Below are 25,168 nucleotides of genomic sequence, written 5' to 3'. Positions count from 1 at the left end.
GGATGGGTGGGTGGGTATGTGGAAATACGCATCCTTGAGATCCAGTGTTGTCATATATGCCCCCTTTTTTAGTAAGGGAACCACGTCTTGAAGTGTTACCATGTGGAAATGATCTGATTTGATGAAGAGATTCAGTGTTCTGAGATCTAAGATAGGCCTTAACGTTTTGTCCTTTTTTGGAATGAGGAAATTTAGTGAGTAAACGCCTGTTCCTTTTTGGTGATTGGGTACTAGCTCTATTGCTTGTTTTTGTAACAGTGCTTGGACCTCTATATGTAATAGGTCTAAGTGTTGTGGAGACAGTCTGTGCAGTTTTGGTGGCACATCTGGAGGGAATGTTGTGAATTCTATGCAATAACCATGTTGGATAATTGATAGGGCCCATGTGTCTGTGGTAATATGTGTCCAATTGCGGTAGTATTTGGTTAGCCTCCCCACCCCCCCACTGGTGACAAGTGTTGGGGTGTTGTGACATTGAAGTCACTGCTTGCTAGGGCTTGGTTTGGCGGGCTGGAATTTCCCTCTTCCTCTTGGGAATTTCCCTCTTCCTCTTGGGAATTGTCCTCTATAGGAACCACGAAACCCCCTCCCCCCCTTTAGTATTGTGATTGATAGGTGGGTTTTGTTTGGGAGGTGAAGGTTCAGATGTTTGTTGCCGAAACCCCCCCTCTAAATTGTGGTTTCCTAAAAGTGCCTCTGAATTGTGGGGAGTAGAGAGCGCGCCCATGGCTTTGGCCGCGTCCGTGTCTTTTTTCGATGGCAGTATCGACTTCAGGCCAAACAACTGATATTGGTTAAACCGCATATTTAATACTGCTTGTTGAATTTCTGGTTTGAATCCAGAACTCCACAGCCATGCATGTCTGCGAATCGTTACCGCCGTGTTGACAGTTCGTGCTGCTGTATCTGCAGAGTCCAATGCGGACCTTATCTGATTGTTAGATATGGCCTGTCCCTCTTCAACTACTTGCTGGGCACGTTTTTGGTGTTCCTTGGGCAAGTGCTGGATGATGTCTTGCATCTCGTCCCAGTGTGCCCTGTCGTAGCGTGCAAGTAGGGCTTGCGAATTTGCAATTCGCCATGGATTGGCTGCTTATGATGCCACTCTCTTGCCCGCCGCGTCAAATTTTCTACTCTGTCAGGTGGTGGAGCATCCTCGAACGCTTGTGAGTTCGCCCTTTTCCTTGCCGCCCCTACAACTACTGAGTCCGGTGTGAGCTGCTGCGTTATAAACACTGGGTCTGTTGGGAGTGGTTTATATTTCTTTTCGAACCTAGGCGTTATAGCTCTTCCCTTTACAGGCTCTTGGAAGACCTGTTGTGCGTGTTTGAGAATGCCCGGTAGCATTGGCAGGTTTTGATAGGATGCATGGGTGGATGCCAGAGTGTTTAAAAGGAAGTCATCTTCCACTGGTACAGAGTGCATCGTTACGTTGTGGAACGTAGCTGCCCTGGCTAGTACTTGGGTATATGCTGTACTGTCCTCTGGTGGTGACGGCTTGGTTGGATAACACTCCTGGCTGTTATCCGATATCGGTGCATCATATAAATCCCATGCATCAGCATCATCTTGGGTCATCCCAGTATGTGTGGGTGACTGCATTAATGGTGTTCCCACTGGTGACAAATGTGGTGAGTGCAGTGGGGATGGTTGTGGTGAGACCTGTGGTGGTGGTGACTTGTCTCTAATCACTTTGGCCTTTGGTTGCATCTCCGTTTCTTGAAACGCAAGTTTTCTTTTATATTTGAGTGGAGGTAAAGTCTGAATCTTGCCAGTATCCTTTTTGGATATGTAACCTTTGTTGTCTTTATCAGGTTCCTCTATATCCAACTCTTGCTCAAATCTATGCCTTTCCTTGAGTTGCATGGAAAGCCCTTGCTCCTCAGTGTGTGAGGTTTGTTTCGGCTCGGAGGCCGCTTTTTTCAGTACCGAAGTTTCTAACATAATAGTCTTTTTCGGTTCTCCGAGGAGCTTTTACGGGGTTTGGTCGATTCGATCACTCGGTGTCAAAAATGTTCAGTGCCGGAATCTCGACCGGAGTCGGAAGTCTTCGGCAACTCTTAGGCCTTTTTCGGTGCCGATGTTATCTGGTCACCTTCCCTTCTGTGGGTTGAGCCATGGCCTGCTGGCGGTAGCGTCCCCATGGCCTTGAGTTTCTTGGTGTGACCCAGAGTCTGGGATGGGGCAGGTTTACTCACGGTTTGTTGCCCCGTCGAGGTTCGTTCACTGTCTGATTCATCCAAGTCCGTTTCTTGGATGGAGATTCTTTCTACCTCCTCGACGTTAAGCGGTTCTTTCGGTTTCGACGCGATTTGCCGTCTTCTTGCGCACGATCTCTCAAGGTTTTCTTCGATCGAAACGCTCGCCAAGCTTCACAAGTATCCTCTCTATGTTCGGGCGACAAACACAGGTTACAGACCCGGTGCTGGTCTGTATAAGGATACTTTGAGTGACACTTAGGACAGAAACGGAAGGGGGTCCGGTCCATTAGTCTGGGACGATGGGTGTGGTCGGGCCGACCAGGCCTCGATGAAGAGTGGAAGCCCGGAAGGGCCGCCGAAGCGGTCTTGATGTCCGTGCCGATACACTAACACTAACCCGGTACTGAACGAGAACAATACAGTCGAATTTTCGATACTTAAGCTAACTTTCCCGATTCGAAATACGGAGCGGAGAGAAACACATCCGAACCCGATGGCGGAAAGACAACAATCTAAGATGGAATCGACGCCCATGCGCAATGGAGCCGAAAGGGAGGAGTCACTCTGTCCCGTGACTCGAAAAGACTTCTTCGAAGAAAAACAACTTGTAAATCAAAATCAACCAATTCCGATTGTAGTTTAATGGTTAATGAGCCCTGTTTGTGTTGAAAGCTCTTCTAGATCAGAGACTCTTTGTTCACTTTGTTTAACCTGTGAATTAAGATAGTGAACGTTTGAGCTGACCTGGCCCAGTCGGTCACTAGACTCTGTGGGCCTTCTCCTGCATTATTTTAATTTCTCTAATTTTGCCTAATATTTCCTGAAGGATCTCCTCGACCAAAGCTGAACGGATTGATCACAGCAGAGAAATGTGTTTTAATACTGCTGACTGTAAAAGATTGGGGTCATCAACCAAATAGCTGCTTCCCTCATTGGAATTTATGGGTGTCTTATTTAACACTGAGCTATGCAAAGATTTGGGAGAAGCTACCTAAATTGAATGTAGACTATCCAAGCCCTCTCCAACACCAGACACATCCTTCTCCTTAGTCTGTTTAGTCTCTAGATCGTGCTCCTCCCTCTGTGGCTCCTTGGGCCCGGTGGCCGAGAACATAGGGTATGTAGATACTTTCTTTAGAGCTGAAACACCGCCAAATGAAGATTCTCTAAGAGCATTGAGGTCACAGAGGCCAGATCCAAAAGACAGCTGGAGGGCCAAACCCAAGGTGTGTGGATGCGTTGCCTTTCTTGAGCATGCCCCAGTATTGTTGTCAGCCATCTCTTGCCCATCTCCTCTTGTGACATCTATCTGGGGACATTTCCATCATCAAAGGGCCAATAGGACAGTGCCTGCTGGATGTTACTGAACCGTTAACTCTTGCAAGTTTGCTTCTTATAGCCGACGATCTGGGGAGGTGAGCTGCTACATCTTCTCTACAGCCTCGAGTCCTTGCTTCGTAGCAGATGCTATATTGGCCTCTTTGCAGTTTTGCTGGGCGTGTGTTTTGAATAAAGTGTTGTGCGAAAACCACTTTATTTGTGGCAGTATGCATATTCAAATTTGCTAGGATTGTTAGCTCATGATAAAGAGCATATGACAAGGGTCTGAGTCTTGCAACCGCAATAAGTTGTGGGGAGATGCTAAGGAGAACCTCTTGGGGGGGAGGGGGGAAAATCAAAACCGCATCACTGCTATGCGGACCACTTCCTAAACACACTGCAGGTTGTTTGCCAAGCTTTATAGGTTTACTAGTACCTTTGAACTGGATACTGCCCCTAGTTGCCCTGCTACCAACCTGGTTTCACCCAGCACGCCACCGACCAAACAAAGCAAGTCTTGTGAGAAAAGAAACACATTTGTTCTCATGGCAATTATTTCAAAACCTTGGCTTACAACATAGTCCAACTGGTCCTAAATTGCTGCTTTCCATGACTGGAAATGTTCCAGGTAGCTGTCAAGAGCCAAGCGGGAACTCGTTCGTAGTGTAGAAGGTCCACTGACTACGCGCTACTCAAAACTGCAGCTCTAACTCCCAGCAGGTGCTGGAGCGCAATTGGCAATTACAGGGTTCTGGTTCCAAGATGTCGAGGAGCGGAGAAGGAATGGTTTCTTACCTGTAACTCCAGTTCTCTCGTAGGGGTATTTCCATGATAGTCATAAGCACTGAATAGTTCCGCGCGCCTGCGGGGACCCCGGAGCACTGATGTGAAGTATATTCTTAAGTGCAAACACCAGCCGTTTGAAGAAAAGGTCTGTCAAAAAACACTTAAGAATAACATTGTGCAGCCTATGTGAACAGCTACACAGGCCAAATTGTTGAAAAGAAAATCAATAGTAGTGTAAATTCATGTTCAAACACCTATTTATTCTAGAAATGTAATAACAAATACATTCTCATACTTTATTTACACCTCTGATGAGAATAAAACAATGCAGGGCAGTGTAGCCCATAGGCTGCCATTATACAGAATGTAAATAGAGCTGTGCCTTTAAGAAAGCAAAGTCTTCCTGTATCCCATCATGCACAGCAACAGGCAGTTGCCTCAGTTCTTTTTGAAGGCTTTTAACCTGGAACAAGCTTTGTTGGAGTACCAACATCAACCATATTTATGGCAACTTTTTCTATGTGAACTCCACCGGGGAGGAGGGAGGGTTGCTTATGACTATCATGGAAATACCCCTACGAGAGAACTGGAGTTACAGGTAAGAAACCATTCCTTCTCTCGTAGGGGATTTCCATGTATAGTCATAAGCACTGAATAGAGTAGCAAGCCCATCCCCATAACCGCGGTGGAGCAGACAGAAAAAATAGTGCCAAAAACACTAAAGTTATGCAAATAAGTTCTTAAGCAAGGCCTGTCCAACCTGTGCATCCGCCCTAGCGTCTGTATCAAGGCAGTAATGCTGAGTAAAGGTATGGACAGACTTCCAAGTGGCAGCCTTGCATATTTCTGCCAAAGGTATATTTCTCATTAAGGCTGTAGTAGCTGCCTTCCCTCTAGTAGAGTGGGCTTTTGGCCTACCACCGAGGGACTTGTTCGCTAACTGATAACATAACATTATACATGAAACAATCCACCTGGATAGTGACTGCTTAGACGTGCCCAACCCTGTTCTAAGTGGGCCATAGTTAACAAAAAGCTGTTGTGATTTACGTAAGCATTTTGTCCTGTCCAAGTAAAATTTCAAAACCCTCTTTACATCCAGAGAGTGCAGCGTTCTCTCAGCAGGAGTAGCTGGATTTTGAAAGAAAGTTGGAAGTGAAATGGTTTGATTCACATGAAAATCGGAGATGACTTTCGGTAAAAATTTTGGATGAGTTCTCATTACCACTTTCGCAGAATGAAAAACCGTGCAGGGTTCCTGAGAGCAAAGGGCTTGGATTTCACTGACCCTACGCGCTGAAGTGATTGCTACCAGAAAAGCAGTTTTCCATGTGAGATGTTGAAGCGATGCCTTATGTATTGGCTCGAATGGAGGTAGCATCAGGCGCGATAGGACAACATTCAATTCCCATGGAGGAGACGGCCTTCTAATGGGGGGGAAAAACCTTTTTTAAACCCTCCAGGAAGTCTTTAATAATTGGGATTCGAAAAAAGGAAGGTTGTGATGGGCTCTTCCTGTATGCTGTTAGAGCCGCCAAATGTACCTTTATTGATGATAATTGTAAGCGCGATTTTGCCAATGTTAGGAGGTATGGCAGAATAGACTCTTCTCCACAGGATATCGGGTCAATGTTGTTGTCTAAACACCACACACAAAATCTCTTCCACTTGCTTGCATAAGTGGATCGTGTGGAAGGGCGCTTAGCTTCTCTCAGGATTTCCATACAGTCCTGAGGTAAGTTCAAGTGTCCATATTGCACTAGCTCAGGAGCCATGCTGCCAAACTCAGTGATGAGAGGTTGGGATGAGATATCTGCCCTCCGAACTTCGTGAGCAGGTCCGGACGATAAGGGAGCCTGATGTGTGGTTTGAGTGACCGGTGAAGAAGGTCTGGGAACCACCATTGTCGTGGCCATTCCGGAGCAATCAGGATCATTTTGGACTGAGCATTGGATAACTTCTGGAGGACCGCCGGAATCAGGGGAAGCGGTGGAAAGGCGTAAAGAAATGCTCCTGACCAGCTTATCCACAGGGCATTCCCCAGTGTCCCTGGATGGTAATATCTGGAGGCGAAGTTTTGGCATTTTTTGTTTTCTGGGGTTGCGAACAGGTCTATAGAGGGGGAACCCCATCGTGAGAAAATGGAATGAACGACGTCGTCATGTAGAACCCACTCGTGGTTCTCGTCCATTACTCGGCTGAGAGCATCCGCTTGCACATTCTGGATGCCCGGCAGGTGAGTTGCTACTAGCAACATGTTCCTGGCTAGAAGCCAATGCCAGATTGTCTGAGCCTCCCTGGATAAAATCCTGGACCTGGTGCCTCCTTGTTTGTTTACATAGTACATGGTGGCCACGTTGTCCGTCTGAAGAAGGAGAGTTTCCGCTCTCAGAGAGGGAAGGAAAGCTTTGAGCGCAAGGTGGACCGCTCGAAGTTCCAGCAGGTTGATGTGATAGAGACTTTCTGTGACCACTTGCCTTGGACTCGAAGATGTCCCATGTGCGCTCCCCATCCGAGCAGTGACGCATCTGTTACGATGGTTTGAGCTGGAGGCTGTCGTTGGAACGGAATCCCCACCAAGAGATTGTCGGGTAGACACCACCACTTGAGGGACTGTAAGGCGTGGGGAGAAAGGAGGACTTTGTTCTCCCATTCGTTCATTAGTTGACTCCATTGATCCTCCAGGTTTTCCTGTAATGGTCTCATATGGAGGCGAGCATTGGGAACGAGATGGATACAAGACGCCATCGAGCCCAGTAGGGAAGCTATTACTCTTGCAGTGGTCTGTGGAGCCTCTTGCAGTTGTTTGCACTTTTGGAGAATCGATAATCGTCGTTCCTCCGAAGGAAACACCTTTCCTAGATTTGTATCTATAATGGCTCCTAAGTAATGCAACCTCTGAACCGGTGTTGCTGTGGATTTCAGGAGATTTACTTGAAGACCGAGTTTCTGTAACAGCTGTAGAGTCCATTTGAAATGTTGTTGCGTCTCTAGATAACTGGAGGCCTTTATGAGCCAATCGTCTAGATAGGGGTAGACAAAAATTCGATGCTTCCTCAAATGGGCGGCTACCACCGCCATGCATTTGGAAAAAGTCCGCGGCGCTGATTTTAGGCCGAAGGGCAGAACCGCAAATTGGTAATGATGTTTTCCGACGGTGAACCTTAAGAATTTTCGATGTTTCTTGGCCACCGGAATATGAAAATAAGCGTTGCAAAGGTCTACTGCACAGAGCCAGTCGCCCTGACGAAGATGTGGGTAAATTTGGTGCAAGGAAAGCATCCTGAATTTCTCTTTGCGAATCCACTTGTTTGCTGTCCTTAGGTCTAAAATGGGACGAAACTCTTGCTTGTCTTTTTTCGGCACAAGGAAATACCTCAAATAAATCCCCTTCCCTTGCTGGCTGATCAGGACGGGTTCTATGGCTCTTTTTTGCAATAGGATGGTGACTTCTAACTGAAGAGCTTCGAGGTGTCGGTTGGTTGTTTTGGGTGGAACAGATGGTGGAGGACTGGTGAATCTGAGAACGTAACCATGTCTCACAATATTCAAAACCCAGGCGTCTGATGTGATGCTTAGCCACTCGTCCAGATGATTTGAGATACTTCCCCCTACCGGAGTGGGTAACGGAGGAGGGGGAAGCGAAGATTCAGGGCTTAGACGCGGGCACCTGTCGAGGTGTCTGGGTCTCAGGTGTTGAACGACCCCTTGTCGACCTTCTGGAGAAGCCCCTCTGATGCTGCTGCTGCTGCTGTTGCTGAGGGCGTGAAGACGTCCAATGTGGAGTCTGATACCTGTGGGTGAACAGTCTTCTTTGATATGGGCGGAATCCTTTTCGCTGTTCTTTAGGTCGCTCCATGCCTACCGCTTTCAGGGTATCCAGCTCCGACTTCATTCTGGCCATCTCGTCATCGGCATGAGAGCCGAACAAAGTGGAGCCTGAGAAAGGTAGGTTCTGTATCCTCTGCTGTGCTTCGGGTTTAAGCGATGTAAGCCACAGCCATGCATGTCTCCTGAGCGCTATACCATGAGCATAGTTATGTGCGGATAGTGTTGAAGAATCCGCCGCAGCACTTATAATCTGGTTAGAAACCATAGCTCCCTCGCTCACGACCTCTAGGAAATCTTCCCTTTTGTCCCTAGGGAGACGCTCCGCGAACTGCAGTATAGAGTCCCAGAGGGATCGATCATATCTCCCTAATAAAGCAGTGGCACTGGCAGATTTGATGGTGATGGATGCCGTCGAGCATACTTTTCTTCCTGCAGCATCGATCTTTCTGCTCTCTTTGTCTGGAGGAGCAGAGGAAGACGGTGACGTCGAATGCGATTTCTTCGCTGCCACTATAACTACCGAGTCTGGTACTGGGTCCGACCTCAAGAATAGAGGAACTTGCTCTGGTGGACGGTACTTTTTAATGAGTCTGGAAGGAGCAGACTTTGTTGTAGCCGGCGTGAGAAAAATGTCCATTGCTGGCTCAATAAGACCCGGAACCAGTGGAAGTAAAGGTCATGAGGATGTCTTTTGATGCAAGGTCTCAAAGATCACTGATGTCGATGGGGCCGGAGCTGCTAGCGGGATATTCAGCTTGGTTGCCCCTCTCACTAAGACCTCCTGAAATGTGTTGACATCATCTATGGGGGACACTCTTGGGGACGGTGAGTCCGATAAGGTTGGAGAGTAGTCCCGTGTGGACGATGAAGAATGTCCATGATGTGATTCCTGACGACGGTGCCTAGAGGTAGATGTACGCCTCGACGAATATCCAGAACGCCCTGCAGATCGCGTTGGAGTCCTCGGAACAGGCTCTGGAGGAGGCGCCGGAAGAGGAGCCGTAGGTGTTACCGGCGTCTGTGGTAACGGCGACTGCCTTTGCGAGAGCTGTGGCGATGCTGGAAGTAGGATAAGCGAGGCCGAGGATTCCGAGGTTGTATAAACCCTTCTAGGCCTCTTAGATGGTCTTCTCGACGTCGAAGCACTCCTCGACGTCGAACTGCGGTGACGGCGAGTGCCTCTAGATGTCGACTCGTCTCGCCACTGAGAACCTCTTGACGACGACCCTCGACGTCGGTGCAGTGACGGTGAACGCCTCCGACGGCGAACACTCTCTCTCGACGGCGATCTCCCTCGCCGTGTCGACGGCGAGCCCGACTCGGATCTCCTTGGCGTGGACTGTGTTCGCCGTGTCGACGGCGACCCAGATCCTCTCGACGTCGGGTGTCTTCGCCGCCTCGACGGCGAAATAGCTGTCGACGGCGAACGATGTCTTTTTCTCGCCGGCGAACCACTCCTCGACGGCGAACATGTTGGCGCCGTTCCCTGCTTCGACGTCGACGCTCTCGACGTCGTCGGAGATCTATGTCGTTTTTCAGCAGGTCTGGAAGGAGTCATGGAGGAAACAGGTTGAGCCCTGGTAGAAGCTTGACCTTCTCCTCGCTCTGTAGTGGAATGGCCACTTTTTCTCCTGTCCTCTCTCGCCTGAAGTCGGATCTTCTCTCTATCACGAAGGGTTCTACTAGAGAAGGTTTTACAAATGTCACACGACTCCGGTTTGTGGCTGGATGGAAGACAAATTATACAGACCCTATGTGGATCTGTTTTAGCCTTCTTTCTGCCACAAGAAGGACATTTATCAAAAAGTTAAGGCATTTCTAACTAGAAAAAAACTCAAAATTCTGTCAGAATTTAACAGAAATCAGTAGAAAATGATCACTCAAAGGTAAAAACGTCGAGTGAAAATGAAATTCAGAAGATATTTCAATGAATTTCTGTCACAAAAAGCTTTGTGAGGTAGAGCTCAATGCTTCAGGGTCCTGTCAGCAGGAGCCGGAAAAAAGAACTGAGGCAACTGCCTGTTGCTGTGCATGATGGGATACAGGAAGACTTTGCTTTCTTAAAGGCACAGCTCTATTTACATTCTGTATAATGGCAGCCTATGGGCTACACTGCCCTGCATTGTTTTATTCTCATCAGAGGTGTAAATAAAGTATGAGAATGTATTTGTTATTACATTTCTAGAATAAATAGGTGTTTGAACATGAATTTACACTACTATTGATTTTCTTTTCAACAATTTGGCCTGTGTAGCTGTTCACATAGGCTGCACAATGTTATTCTTAAGTGTTTTTTGACAGACCTTTTCTTCAAACGGCTGGTGTTTGCACTTAAGAATATACTTCACATCAGTGCTCCGGGGTCCCCGCAGGCGCGCGGAACTATTCAGTGCTTATGACTATACATGGAAATCCCCTACGAGAGAAGAGTATTTCAGCAGCTGGACACAGACACTACACACCCACCATCTTGGTTCGCGCCAGTCACCTGGAAGAAGTCTCAACAACAGAGCAGAGGGGAGCTCTACATGGTCCCTGCAATATTTTCTTTACATCCGCTTTCTTGTGTTCAGGGCTGAGATCTATGAAGGCACTTATGTCCGGCCACATTTGGAGGTCATACCTACCCAAGATGGCTAAGGAATTTGCAGCACAAACGTATTGTTGACATTATGGGAAACCTCTTGCCAATATTATCAAGGCATCTGGCTTCTCTATCTGCTGGAGCTGAGCTAGGCATGAAGGGATTTTTAGACCGAGGTCTGAACTGCCTGAGAGATCACTGAATCAGGATTTGGATGTCATATCAGGCCTGCAGGCGAATCTTCCGGTGCTTTACAGTTTGTCAATACATGGTAAAACACAAATGACTGTAGCTGGATTTCTCATGATCTTTGTGCCTTCTTCCCAGATTTAATCAACTATCAAGATTGCCTGTACAGATCTTTCGGCCTGCTCCTTAAAAAACATATAGATTGCTTAACTGTTATTGGCAGCTGAAATCGTTCTGCAGCTATTTCCATAAGATTATGGAAACTCCCAGTGTTGTCCGGGGGGTAGTCCACCGGTTGTGGTGCAGGGGGAAATGGAGTGAGAACCAAACAGTCATTTTATTAATAAAGATTAGACAGATTGTCTATCTCGCCTTCTTCTTTGTCTAGGTCCGATGAGAAAGGATTATTTCCTAGGAGATGCTGCAATGATGGACCAAGGTGTCATCCTAGGTGTCAAGGGTAGCGCAATAGGCCGAGGTGTTCGAAGATGGAGGCAGAGGTAGAATGCTAGGCTGTCTTGGGGATGGTATCTTACTGGGTTTCAGAATATTTTGCAGTAATCATGCAACATGCCTTGAAGGGCATGAAACAAATTTAAAGGAACTTTCACCGTAACTTCTTTGGAAAAAGAGTGACCATGATGTTGAAAGTGTTCTCCAAGTGGTTAGGCCTTTAAGTTTTCCGGTTGTTGATACAATGTTCCTCATAGTACTGTTGACTATCATCATGTTCCTGATACTTGACGTGAAGCTCAGAAGGGCTGGGGCCGTTCCGAATGGGCAGTTATCGGATTCTTCCACATCAAGAAGGTGACTTGGAGGGTAAGGAGCAACGTTTGTGTGCTTTCTACTCTTACTGAATGTGTCATCAACAAAGTAATAGAGTCCTTGGTTGTAGTTTGCAGCTGTGAGGGCTTTTTTTTTTTTATGGCTAAATGTTGACAAATCTATCTTCATCAACTGGGTCCCCATTGACCGTGCCATTGACTGCTGTACTGCATCATCAACAAAGCCTTCGTCAACAATACTTTCACCAACAGGAGAGATATCAATGACGTTGTGGGTGGCATTGTCAATGTGGCAATAGTGGACGCCGCTGTTGACATCATCATAGTCCCTGTTGTCATCGACACTGGTATTTGACGGCAAGGTTGTCATCAATATTTTTAAGGCAATTTTTGGCTTTGATGACAATGATTCTGAGGACTTCTGCGGCTGCACTCCTGACTTAGAAGATTGACTAGTATGTTCAGACCTTGCAGTTTCCGAGGAGAATTTCTATTTTTTCTCCTTTTGGGAACAGTCTTTGGCAGACTCACGGAGAGTCTTTTTTAATGCCTTCCTAGGCTCCTTTGCTGTCCCTTGGTCATGCAACCACTCCCTTTTACATGACCTATGTTGAAAGGTAGAAGAGATGCTACCATCATCTTCATAAAGAGGAAATCTTTGATATTTTAACTTCCGTAGCCACAGAGGAATGCTGCCCTCCCTATCTTTTAGGGTCTTAATTGAAAAGGTACAACAAAACTTGCAGTCCGTTATCTTGAATAGGGTTGAGGTAGTAGATCCAGATCTTGTGTGGGTCTTCAGAATTAAGTCTTTTCTTCCTACATGTGCCACAGGGCCGGAAAAGCTTTTTCTTTGATGATTGACATGGTATCGGGCAGATGATAGCTTGAAGGCTACATTTCTCAAAGTGGTTAGAGAAAAACAGAGAAGAGCTCAGAGACTCCCTTCACATGACGTGACGTAGAAAATATGAGGGAAACAGCCTCTTTAGGGAGTATTCTAGAGGGTGCTGTTGCTTGAATTGGTTGGAGTTCAGTTCTTTTTAAGTAACAGGGATAAGTTAATAAACTAAATGTTTCATTGTCATTATAACCTATAGTAAGGTTATGTACTGCTTTATTATGGTACCAGGGGACTCGCACTTAGACTACGGGGAACGATTCAAGTATGTGAAACTATGAAGAAATCTAATACTGGGGGAAAAGCAGGAATATGAATTCTCCACATTTCAATCAGCTGCAAACATAGCATTCTTGTATCTAATCTTCTTCACACTATTAATAATGATGATGATTAAGCAAAAAACCCAGTTCCAGCACTATCATCTTCATTTGGAAGTACAATGTAAGCTACCCACACACCTTACACTTCCAGGAATCCATGGGCATATTCTCTATGGGCGGCTTCAAGCAGAACGTATGGTATCCCTTGTCACAGGTATCGCAGACCAGCATCTTAGAATCCAGCCCTGGTAGCCTGCACAGGAAAAGGAAGGTTTAAGAGCCCAATACAAATTGAGGAAACACCAAAAACAAACACAAGCCTTTAGCCATCCTGCTCACCCACAAAGTCTCAAGTCTCATTTTTCACAAACTACAAAGCTTGAGCAACAAACCCTTTTATAGCCACGTTCAGCATGCCTATAGCCCCCACCCAATATTACCCCCTTAAGGCACACTTCTGACTACCTCACAAAAAAAAAGCTTCACTACATCTCACACTATGCAACCAGTCTAAATTCAGAGGAAAGAAAAGCAATGATGAACATGTAACACAAAGTAATAAAGGTATTTACAAACAGACCCTGGCTTTATTCTGCATACCACAAGTTCTAACAACTATACAGTTCAGCAATATGGGGTGTCATTACCATGCTTGCGAAAATATAATCAACACCAAGCACATACACCAAGCGCTTCACACTAGTTTTTTCCAGATCAACACCACCGAGTAATCGGGCTCAATGATAGTGGGGAGACTCACCTGCAGGTTTGGCACACTTTACACTCCGGGCACTGCCAACCTGAACGCTTCAGTGGCGTCACTGTCACGTCTAAGCAGGCACCATGGTAGTGTAGCCCACAGCCTGTGCAGAAGAGGAGGTCCTGGAGGTCTCCTGGTCCATCACAGACAACACAGCATGAACCATCTGAAGAGAGATGGAAGTGGTCAGAGTGTTGCCCAGAAGAAATACATGTTCTGATCTGAGAATGTTAACAGGTCACTTGGTGATTTGCAGAGATTCAGAGCTTAAGTGAAAATTGTAAAATACATGGTTTAATATCAGCAAAGGTTTGCTCAATTAACATCTAGGGGAGGCAGATAAAGCATGATTTCAACTTTGTTACAGCAGCAGGTACAATGCACCAAGAAGTACCTGACCAGTAATAAACTTAATACAAAATATGATCATGTGAATAAATTAATTTCTCCACAGGGTGTTGTACCGGTAAAAAGGACGTACCTGCATGTTATTTGTTTAGATTAGCTAAAAAGAATTGCTACAAAAGATGTTTTAACAGAGAATGAGCACAAGCCTGAAAAGTTAAACTGAGGGCCACACAACAAATGCAAGAATAAAACAAGGCAGGCTTTGCTATTTAAAAGCCAAAAACTGCAATGTGGATTTACAAAACAGGTCTTAAATAAAATGATTTTAAAATATATTAATCATCTCTTCGATTGTGAAAGTATATACTATTAAATGTCTGAGATGTTTACCACCAGTTGCGGAGCTGTTTATTTTCACAAATTAGATCACAGGAAGAAATCAAAATATTGGGTTTAACATACTCAACCTCAAAGACCTAACCTACTCATCCCTCAATGACCTACAAATAAGCCACGATTTATTAATAGCTAGATAAGTTAGCAATATTTGACAAAGCCACAGACTTGAAAATAAGGGACAAAATAAGAAATACTGGTAAAGTGCCTTGCCTGAGTATTTAAGGGCATCATGTATCAACTTAATGCACAGTGTCACAAACCTTATATTGACACCAATTATATGAGCAGAAACATACTATGAAACTAAAACTTGTCCCGTAAGCAGCACTAAGCCTGCCATTAACCAAAACTAATTCTTGCAAAGACTAAAATAAATCATGTGAACACAGTACCTCAAGCTTTGGAAATTTAGAAGACTTTAACTTAAGTAACACTTCAGCTTGAGTCAAATATAGTTATTTTCTGAAGGAGCTAATCCCAGCATCAAACACCAACTGCTGATGGTGATTTCTTAAAAATTTTTCTAACCTCAGCCAATTGTAACTGAAAGTGAACCAGAGGGAGACTATATGAAGTGAGCATACCAATACAAATAAAACGGAAGGGTAGAACTTTATGCATACTGCCGCCAGTTAGTCTATGTCATCTGGAACATTTGTTAAAGAGTTTCAATTTTTTCTTTTTGAGGTGCAAGGCTCCAAGTTTCAAAATTCAGGAAACTATGACATAAGCGAAGGATAGGAAAAGAGGTAATGTATGTCAGGGGCACTTTTGTAGGTATGACTCCTGCCTATGTTATTGCTTTCAGAGCTTTGGCGTAACACTTGTGACTGTTTGTGACAGTTTTGACAGAACTACAGTATTTTCAAACAGGGTTACTGTTTTTCCTGTAAGGGAACCCTATTTTGTTTGCAGTAAATTAAGTTTAGAAACAGTTTAAGGGACACTGTACAAGATATTCCCTCTTTTCAGAACTAAACATGTTGCCCTTTGAGTCTAAATCAAAGTATAGCATTATCACCACCTTGCGTGATGACCAAGACATTGCCATCATTCTTTAACAACTTGGAAATCAGGGTGTACAGATAATTGCTAATATGATGTTGTATATAGCAAACCCAGGCAAATTAATTTAGTCTAACATTGAATAGGATTTTAATAGGGACAGACAAGTAAAAACAAGTGTATGAAATTGATTATAAAATAAGAGGCATATATCCAATCACCTCCACAGCAGGATGGTATGAGGGTTTGACACAACAGGGTTGAATAGCCCAAAGGGATTGGCATACCCTTGTGACCTTACATAAGTAAGGAAGGGAAACATTGGTATTCACTCCAGTACATACACCCCCCCCCCCAATCAGTGCCCTTACATACTTATGGAAGGACTCCAAATGGCATGCAGTGCACACTGAGGTGCCCACAGCCCTTTTGCAGAATTTCAAAGAAATTTAATGGAATGAAATACCGTCCACCTCTACTAAAAATATTGCTTTCAACTCTAGAAGGCTGATATGCATTTTTGGATCCTTAGGAATCAATTTGCCATGAATTTTGAGATCCTATACACGTGCTCTCTAACCCCCTCAAAGGAAGCATCTGTTATTATAACGTGAGGAAGACCGCACATGAACTACCGATCTGGAGAAATGCTGTCCTGTCTCTCCCACCATGCCATCGCTAGCTTCATGCTTGGGATAATACGGGTTATGTCCTTGAATGTTCCTCGACTGAGTGTCTAATTGCTCCTGCAGCAGCCTCATTTGAAGTGTACAACTTGAAACCAACGATATGCAGGATGATATCATTTCCAGCACTGTCATAAATATCCAAACAGAAGCAAACTATTTTCTTGACAGGGATGATTCTAACTTTATTATGCGTTTAACTTTTTCTTCTGTGAGGTAAGCTTTGCATTATTCTGTACTTAGTACAGCCCCCTGAAATGTTATCAATGTGTATGGCATTTGTGAGGACTTTTCCTAGTCATAGTAAAGAGTCATAGACAAGCCATGGCAACTCTTTTTGCAGAGCGAAATGAAGGCCCCTTGATAAGCCAGTCGTCTAGGTATGGAAATACCAGACAACCATTCCTTCTCAAGAAGGCCACTACCGGGGGGTGGGTGAGTGGAGGGTGGGGTGGGGGGGGGGGGGGGGGTGCAGCCCCCAGGCCCACACAACAATGCCGCAACATCCGTTAGTAAACCCAATCCTACCAGCCCTGGCAGTAAAGACTAAAGGCTGGTGATGACAGGGCATCCAAGAACTGCTAAAATTGGCGACCCTGCCGCAATCGTGTGACGGAAGCAGCGCTGCGGGTCCTGCGGCTGCGTGTAGAGGGGCAGCCTGCTGGGACCATGTGGACTGAGCATTTTCCGGAAGCGCAGCAGGACCACAGCATCGGCCCTAAAGGGCATCAAGGAGAGCCCCATCAGTCACTCAGATTTCCCTCAGCCCCCCCCGTAAGGAGCACCGGAACGGATATCAGATCCCCAGTGAAACTGGCGGAGGACCGCTGAAGATCTGTGGCTTGGTGAGCTGGGCGGAGAGACACAATGGACTGTTGCTGTCCAGCACAAAGTACCTTGGACACCACGCTGAGGACTTCAGGTGAACTGTGGGTGGAGGGGTGTGTGGTCAGTCAGCTAAACTGAAAAGACACCAAGCATTTGGGATACTGAGAGCTCAGCTACACCCTCACCGGGGTTCAGACTTCGGTGAAGAGGATGACCAAGATTGGATAGGCCCACAAATAGAGACCGATCACATAAGCAAAGTGCCTGTATATTGAGGCCCCGCAGCTCCTTGGACGCTTAGCTGAGCTGGTAAGCGATTCATCCTTCTCCTGCCAGACAAAGTACTAGCCTACATGAGGCTGCGATGAGTGCACAAAGATCCTGCATGCTCCCCCAAGAGCTATACTAACTCACCCACAGGGACCGAACTGGCATGGGAGCAATGAAGATGGGCATGGATAGACGCTGAAGCGAACCGGCCATGTAATAGTTGTGATGACAACACTCGCCGGAAAAATATAAAAGTGGGAGCGGACAAAAAGGAAACCAGAAAGTAATTAGTGGCAAAGAATAGTTAGAAATAGACTGGGTGGCCAGTAGGTGCCAAACACTACTCCTAGGGCTGCCTGATTCTGGCAAAGATCACGCCCTCACGGACTGCCTGGTGAATCACGAGTGGTACCTAGGAGAAACCAGACAGGCCACAGGGGTCAGTGGTCCTGCGGCAGATTACCCTGGCTGGTGGCAGCAATTATCTCAATGAGCCGAACCCTCCAATGACAAAACAACCAACAGCCCTGCAGGAAAGACTGGGGGACGGTGGGCGCGTGCTTCACAACAAACCCAATTGGACAGATAACCCCTCCCCCAAAAGGACATTGGCAAAGCAGCCATGGATGACACCAGGAGAAAAGCTGATCAAACCCCACAAGAAGGGGATGCGCTCCCGCTCAAAGATATCATGGTGGCCATGATAAAGCTGACCAACAAAACGAACCCATGAGTAAAGGAGGCAGAGGAGTCACTCACTAATCTGACAGCTGAAACAGGCTCTTTAAATAAAGAGGTCAAAGAGCTGCAGACTACTTTAGAAACTCAATGCACTACACTTGCAGACTTCTAAGGGAGCCAAGGTGCAACAATATCCGCCTAGTAGGAGCTCCTAAAAAGGCAGTATCAAGGACGTTTAAGTCAGCTGCTCCCTGGATTACACTCTAAAGAGTTCAAAGACTGTCACAGTTTCATTAAAGTGAAGAAGGCCCTTCGAGAAAAAGAATTATAATACTCAAAGCTGTTTCCAACCCAAATCAGGGAACGAAACCCAAGCACAATAATGTAGGGAGATGGCTCTATGTAAAAGCAAAATAAAATCTATTGTACAAGGAGTCCAGGGGTTTCCCCTATTAGTCTACATGAGCTTGCTCTAGCAATCCCAAGGTGCTCTTTTAGGGGGTAGTGGAGTCGAACAGCCTTAGGCTTATCAGAGAGGAATGTCCGACATCTACCAATACATACACAGTCAATAAATGATACAAATGACTCAAGGAGGAGATCCACACCAATTTACAATAATAACAACTATCTTTATGTATGTTTAGGCACCTGTAGAAAGCGGAGTCCTGGTTATAGAACTACCCCCTGCTTTTTCCCTGAGTTTTTGATGCAACTTTGACTGAAGTGCATTGGGTTCCTGCTAACCAGGTGCCCAGTGGCAGTGTTCCTTCCCTAAAACAAGACACCTGGTCACTTGATCCCCAAGTGGCAAGGCCCTTTAGCACCCTGTAAGTCCCTAGTATATGGTACCCCAGTTAGCTAAGGCCTGATGTGCTAAAGAGGGTCCTTAAGAGTTGCAGCACAAATTGTGCCACTCTGAGGGACTCCTCACCAAGCACATGACTGGTTTCTATTTTAGGTTGCACGTCTTGGTGCAGACAAAAGTGAAAACATGACATGGCAAACAGCCTGTGTGCCATGTCCTCTAACACTGCATGCAATATATGCAAGTCACCCCTACAACAGGCCTGACAACCCTAAGTAAGGGTGCATTATATTACATGTGAGGGAATACCTGCAAGAGCAGATATACCCCTGCTATGTCTTTGTCGAATTTTTGACATAGAACGTGGAGAGGGAAGCCATTTTTAATGCATTCGCTGGACACTGGTCAGTAAGAGTTCCCCAGTTACATGAAGGATTCACTGAAGATAGGAATTTTTGGTATCAAACATCTCGTATTGGTAAGTCCACACTGTTTCCAGTGATTGATTTATCATTAAATGCATCCAGAGGGCACCTTAGTGGTGCCCCCTGAAAACCTACAAGCCTCTGATGTCCTTGCTGGCTAGTTTGAGCCAGCCAGCCATCAACAGACACAAGTCTGACCTCCTAGAGTGAGAGCCTTTGATCTCGGGCAGTCAGCTACAAAGTCTGATATGGGAGGGGTGTTACATACCTTCACCCAACAGGATGACCTGCAAATCTACATTCCAAGGCAGGAAGCTTCAAAGAATCCCTCCCCACCACTCCCAGGCCGATTAGTGTTCAGTGAGGTTTAACCACCCTTCTGGTCATCAGGTCAGTCCCACCCTTAAGGTGAGCTGCCTGATGTGATACATTTCAGAAACTGCCATCTTGGTGTTGGCAGATCCTCAGGAATTTTGGGACAGGGTTATGCCCACTTCCCGCAGTTTTATACGGGGTATAGTGACCCCCATGGGGGGGGGCTGTGTTACAAAGGTATTGCCTATTGGGGAAGAATTGCACAGTTTTAGGCAAAGAGATCTGGCACTAGGGACCTGGTTAGCAGGCCAGTTCACTTTCAGTCAAAAATGCATCAAATACCAGGCAAAAAGTGGGTCTGGTGATGTCAAAAGGGGGCACTTTCCTACACACACAATGCTAACGAGGCAATCGTGCCACAGCGGACCACTGAAAGCAAAACTGAGGAACACATCAGGATATCACATCGACACGATTCCCAAACTGCAGAAACACACTAACAGCACCTGATTGGTTTGATGGAGAGGGTTAAAACACCTGGTTGACTGGACTTTCCTCCTTCTAGTACAGGGCACAGCAGACACAGAATGCCTGGTGTGATCCTTTGCTACTGCAGAGGGACTAGTCAAATTGGTAACGACCAACAGACCGGATGACTCTTGTTAAAACACAATGTTAGGGGAGCGGGTCCAATGTTAAGGGATGTCCACGGTCCCCTGCTGTTTTAGAACAGGTTAAGGGCGACAGGCCCTCTGCAAGGTTGGGGTGGTGGGCAGTTTGGAGTCCACTAGCTGGTATGCAGGGAGGGGGGGGCTGATTTGAGGAGGATTGTTTGGGTAATTTGTTGGGCAGTTAAATATTAAATTAAAAGCACTGACACCACACTGTAGTAAAGGCACCACAGAAACTCTCCCCTACCAGGTGGTCCCAAGTGTGGAAATGCCAGAGGTACAGATCTTCTTAGCCATTTTGACAATGATGGGGCACCAGGTGCCTAAGATTACGCTCCTCTCATGGAACGTCAACGGCCCTCAAGATGAAAGGGGCATAAGATGACAATATTTTAAACGAGTCGCCCCTGATGTGACCCTCCTACAGTAGAACCACTTGAAGGGTAACATCTATAAGGTATTAGATAGATGGGGCTACAAACTGGTGGCACATGCCGGTTATGTAACAGATTTCAGGGGAGTGGATGTTCTATTCAGAAGTCACTCCCCCTTACAATTCATCAGATCTGGCCAAATACACACTGTCGGCTCGTAGCACTCACACCCCATTCCCCCCCCCCCCCCAAAAAAAACCTCCCCCTTCTGTTTTTTTGGGTAATTACCAAGTGCCACCGCCTGGTCCAGGTGTTCGGAGCATAGCAGCTTGAAGGTCTTCAGAGACTGGAACGAACCACTTGCCGCTGCACAGGGAAAGTGATATAGTCGCAAACAGCCCTCAGAGTGACACCGAATGGTAGCCCCGTTCCTTGTACAATATTCACATTTCTGTAAATGTAGAAACAACACGCGTTATAAACAGGGATTGTATAGTACCACATCAAGTGTCATTACAACACATCTAGAAACAATAACAGGCCATTGACCTTCCATCCCAGACACATTCAGATCAGTAAGCAGCTTAGATACCGACTGTATCTTATCCGAAACACTGGCTTTGCAATATATGTATTTTTAATTGGCTGCCAAGCACATAATTCTGTTATCCAAGGACTGGATGCAAAAATATGGGCAAAAACCCTGTGAATGAATGAAAAGACCATACTAGAACACTGTGTCGCCCATTACCCACATCCCATTCATCAAGCCATGGTACAAAATCAGGATGTCCCTCAATTTTCACCTTCACCACAAGGGGCAGAATATGTTACGTTTTATAAAACATACCAAGTGCATCTGTTTGTAGATTGTAGTACTGTAGATTCACATGCTTAGCATACTTCTGACATTTATAACTGGGCTCAGACATTTACAAGTTTTGTTTCGAGGTTTCGAGTTACAAGATATGGTAATGTGTCTACGTGATGGAATGGCCACTAGGAAGGCCGCCTTTCAGGAAGGAAACTGAAATGAGTATGAATACACAGCTTCAAATGATGGTCCCATGCACCTTGGGAGGACTACAATGAGATTCCATATGGAAGAAGGATGTACACTTTAGGGTGTTAGTCTTGAGACCATCAATGAATGTCTTAACAGCAACTGCAGGTAAGTACAGGTAAACAGACATGCAAGCAAGGCCTGATTTCTGCAACTCTAAAAGGTAGGCAATGATATCTTATGTTTTAGGGGGCTCCATGACCAGTGGTTTACAAACCTTTTTCATTTTGCTGTTTAGCAGGCGGGAGTTGTGGTCTGACAGGCTAATATCAGGATGGATATACAATGCAGCACAAGGTTGTGGTACCCAAATTCTATGACCTCTGGTGTCAAATCACAAGGTTCAGCTGCTCAGGATGTAGATACCTCACCCAACCTTGCTGTTGTGTGAAAAATGTCCAGCCTGAGGGGAAAGTCTCCTGTGAGGGCTGACCAACATCTCTAAGAGAAACGAGTACCAGGGCTGTCTGGCCCAGGTCGGTGCTACTAGAATGAGTGTTAGTGATGTTTGTCCAGCTTCCTCACCACAAAGGGTAGCAAGCAGCAGGAGCAATGAAAAGCATAGGTAAATATCCCTGACCAACTCATCCATAATGCACGGCCACAGACTGTGGGTGTGTGCTCCTTGCAGCAAAGCTTGGGCATTTTCTGGGGTGGTCAACAGGTCTATTTGTGGGGTGTCCCAAGGCTGGAAGTATGCATGAAGGACTTGGAGTGTAGTTTAGCCCAGATGAGACCTGTGGAGAGTGAAGGAGGTAGCAGTTCCAAGTAGATGATGTGGTAACCCTGTAGTTGTGTGGGCCAAATTCAATGTACAGTTATGCTGCTCATGTGAGAGTTTGAGCCTTTGAAAGGCACTTGTGGTAAGGGTCACTTGAGGTACCAGTTCTGCAAAATGACTGCCTTGCAATAAGTTGTTCCATTATTGCAGAGAGTGGTTTACTTTGGCATGTATCAATACTAGATCTTCCCAGTGACCAACTTCCCTGCCCTTTGGTAGGTAGACTGACCTGTACTTTTTCCTGGGGAAAAAACAGGAGGGAGGACGTTGAGGCTAGTGTGCAAGTGTGTGTGCATCTAGGATTATGGCTCAGACCAGGTTGTCAGGAGTGACAGAAAACAGGAGGTTTCATTCTTTTTCTTCCCCCCACCCCCAAACAAAGGTCACATGATCAGGGAGACAGGTCAAGATGCTATTTAGAGGTGGCAGCTCCTTTGCTGGGCCACCCCTGTCCTCATTATCCCTGCGGGATGCTCTGTTGTGCACCCTCCCGGCTAGCTGGTGTTAAGTCTGCTGCTGCCTCAGTAGGAATGGGATTACTCATGGGAGGTAGTCTTTGGTTCTTTCCTTATTTGCTGCTTCTGACTGCGGCACCTATACAGAGTAGTTTGGCATGTCTGTATCTTTCTTAATCTTTGAGCAACTCGCCATCCAAGACCCTGAAAAGGCGCTGCCAATCCATTAGGAAGTCTCCAGAGCTAAGGCGTAAGGCATGGCATCAGATAATGACCTGGAATTGAAGCCACTGGATGCTGTGTCTGCAACATCCAATGTGCAGCAGACGTTGGCAATAACTTTGCCCTCAGACACTATTTCCTTAAACCACCCCCTTCCCATCCTGTACTGCTCTGGGAGGTACTTAAGAGATGCAAGAGCTCCTTCCCACTGTGCCCTTTCATAGAATGAAAGACGTGAGATGAAAATGGATAATCATCAGTGGGTTGTAGCTCTGACTGCCACACTTCTGTCTGCTGACTATTTTCTTGCTCTTCTTGTCTGGAGAAGCATCACTGCTGGAGGCTTGAGCAAAAGTAAGCCTGTGGGAGGTGTGCACCACCAGACAGTTGGGTCAAAGCCAGTCCTAAACCTATGTTGGATCGCTAAGAAAGGGTTTACATTTCTTGTGATGCCAACTCTAGTCTTCACAGGCTTGTTAATAGTCTAATAAGCTGTGTTTAGCATACTGCTGAGCACTGGGAGGAATTAAACTGTGCATTCAGGTGAACCCAGTGGAAGGCTGTGGCCATCTAAACGGCCTTGTGATAAGCCATGGTGTCAATTTAACCCTATCCCAAGGATGATCAGCGGACCTCTTTGCCTCATAGCTGGTCATATGGAGCAAACATGCCATAGGGGCTAGCTGGCTCTAAATACAAAAGAGAGGAGACCCCGTTCCCCACACCAGTGACTCTGGTAGAGGCAGTAGCGAAGTAGTGCATGGGCACGAGGGAGACAGGGGAGGAGGTGGCAGAGATGGGCTGAGTGGCAAAGGAGGATGACTGGTGGCTCTGCCTTTGCGCTTCCTCACTGCCAGCTTGGGGGAGTGAGGCCTGAAGGCTCCAGCTCCAAGTCACTCTCCTCTTTCGAAGAAGAGACAGAGGAGGCAGTAGAGACCGTTTCACCATAACTTTGCGGATGACTGGGTGGATGAACAGGCGTTTTTGTCTGGCACCCAGTTCTTGTTGGAGACTCTCCAAGATCAGATTCTAAATGTCATTGATGTTGGCTTCAGTATCAAGGAAGGCTTTGGCATAGATGCCAGATAAGGCACTGGACGGGGCCTTGGGCACCTGCACAGACAGCCTGCTCTGCAGGACTTCGGGTGGGACCCATGGAATTCGGTCATCCTGGAATGCTTCTGGCATAACGGCCAGAACGGGTTCAACGCCTTTGAAGCTTGCCCAGCTTTGAAGCACAATGGTGGCAGGTGCCCTTTGCTCGACTTGGCTTTTTGTCTGTGCTTGGGGCTCAATGCAAGTGTTCTGCCTCTGTGTAGGACTTCTTGCAGGTCCACAGCTTGGTGAGGAAGGCCTCAGGGGCTGGGCTGAAGGCATTCTTAGCACTGGGCGTTGTCTTAATGAGCTGGAAGGTACTCGGCACCGAAAGGATACAGGCCTTGAAAACACAAAATATTACCAGGCCCCACAGGTCTAGTGGTTTGAATAATCTACTCAACATATCTGTAATAAGATTGACCTGTAAACTGATCTCAAATTGTGTGGTCCTAGGCAAATATTTTGATGAGTCGCCTTTTTCTTCATCACATAAGAGAGCACCTTCAAATACGCGAGTTCAGCACTTCTGCTGTACAAAAAAAAAAACTAATTTGATTTAGTAGAGTAGACTTTTGCTCCAAGTATAACCAGAATCTACCCGACATATATCTTAGTTCACTAATAGCATTGTCATCAGGACAGGGAAGATCCTGGTCTTCTTGCTGCAAGGGCAACTATTGTTCCATGCCGCATTTTCTGGTCTAGGGCCTGATATCCGAGGCCTTCATATAAGCTCTTTACAATATCCATGTTTTATAATGCTTAATGTCCATTTACCAGATGTAATAGCTCTCCATTCTTCTAGAAATCCTCCGATTTTGCCTCCTACTATGGTTGCATGTAGTTGTATGTTTTTGATTGCATGGCCTGCTATAAGGTCTAGTCCCTCATGGGGTGGTACATCTTCCTCTGGTCTGTCCTTGAAAGGGGCACTGCCTTGTTCAAATCAGGTATTACCAGTGTGCATTGTGAGCTAGTTTTGAAGTGTCAAGGTGAAATCTGGGGTGACTGGTTAGGACCCTCCTCTTCCCAGCATTCTTCTCCATTGGGCAACTC

At 46.2% G+C, this 25,168-nt stretch overlaps 1 protein-coding gene across 4 annotated transcripts in view; it reads right to left on the bottom strand.

Annotated features, from left to right (window-relative positions):
• KMT2D (lysine methyltransferase 2D) overlaps positions 1 to 25,168 on the bottom strand; it is a 1,162,185-nt gene that overhangs the window by 1,039,954 nt on the left and 97,063 nt on the right. For all 4 annotated transcript variants that reach the window (XM_069230486.1, XM_069230488.1, XM_069230487.1 and 1 more), the window contains exons 6-8: positions 20,782 to 20,944; positions 13,684 to 13,849; positions 13,062 to 13,176 (exon numbers count right to left, since the gene is read on the bottom strand). In XM_069230486.1, the coding sequence (XP_069086587.1) occupies positions 13,062 to 13,176; positions 13,684 to 13,849; positions 20,782 to 20,944 (444 nt within the window). The remainder of the gene's footprint in view (positions 1 to 13,061; positions 13,177 to 13,683; positions 13,850 to 20,781; positions 20,945 to 25,168) is intronic.

This window comes from Pleurodeles waltl, chromosome 4_2 (genome assembly GCF_031143425.1).
Source record: "Pleurodeles waltl isolate 20211129_DDA chromosome 4_2, aPleWal1.hap1.20221129, whole genome shotgun sequence".
Lineage (NCBI taxonomy): Eukaryota > Metazoa > Chordata > Amphibia > Caudata > Salamandridae > Pleurodeles > Pleurodeles waltl.
This window is presented reverse-complemented; position numbering and strand designations above follow the sequence as displayed.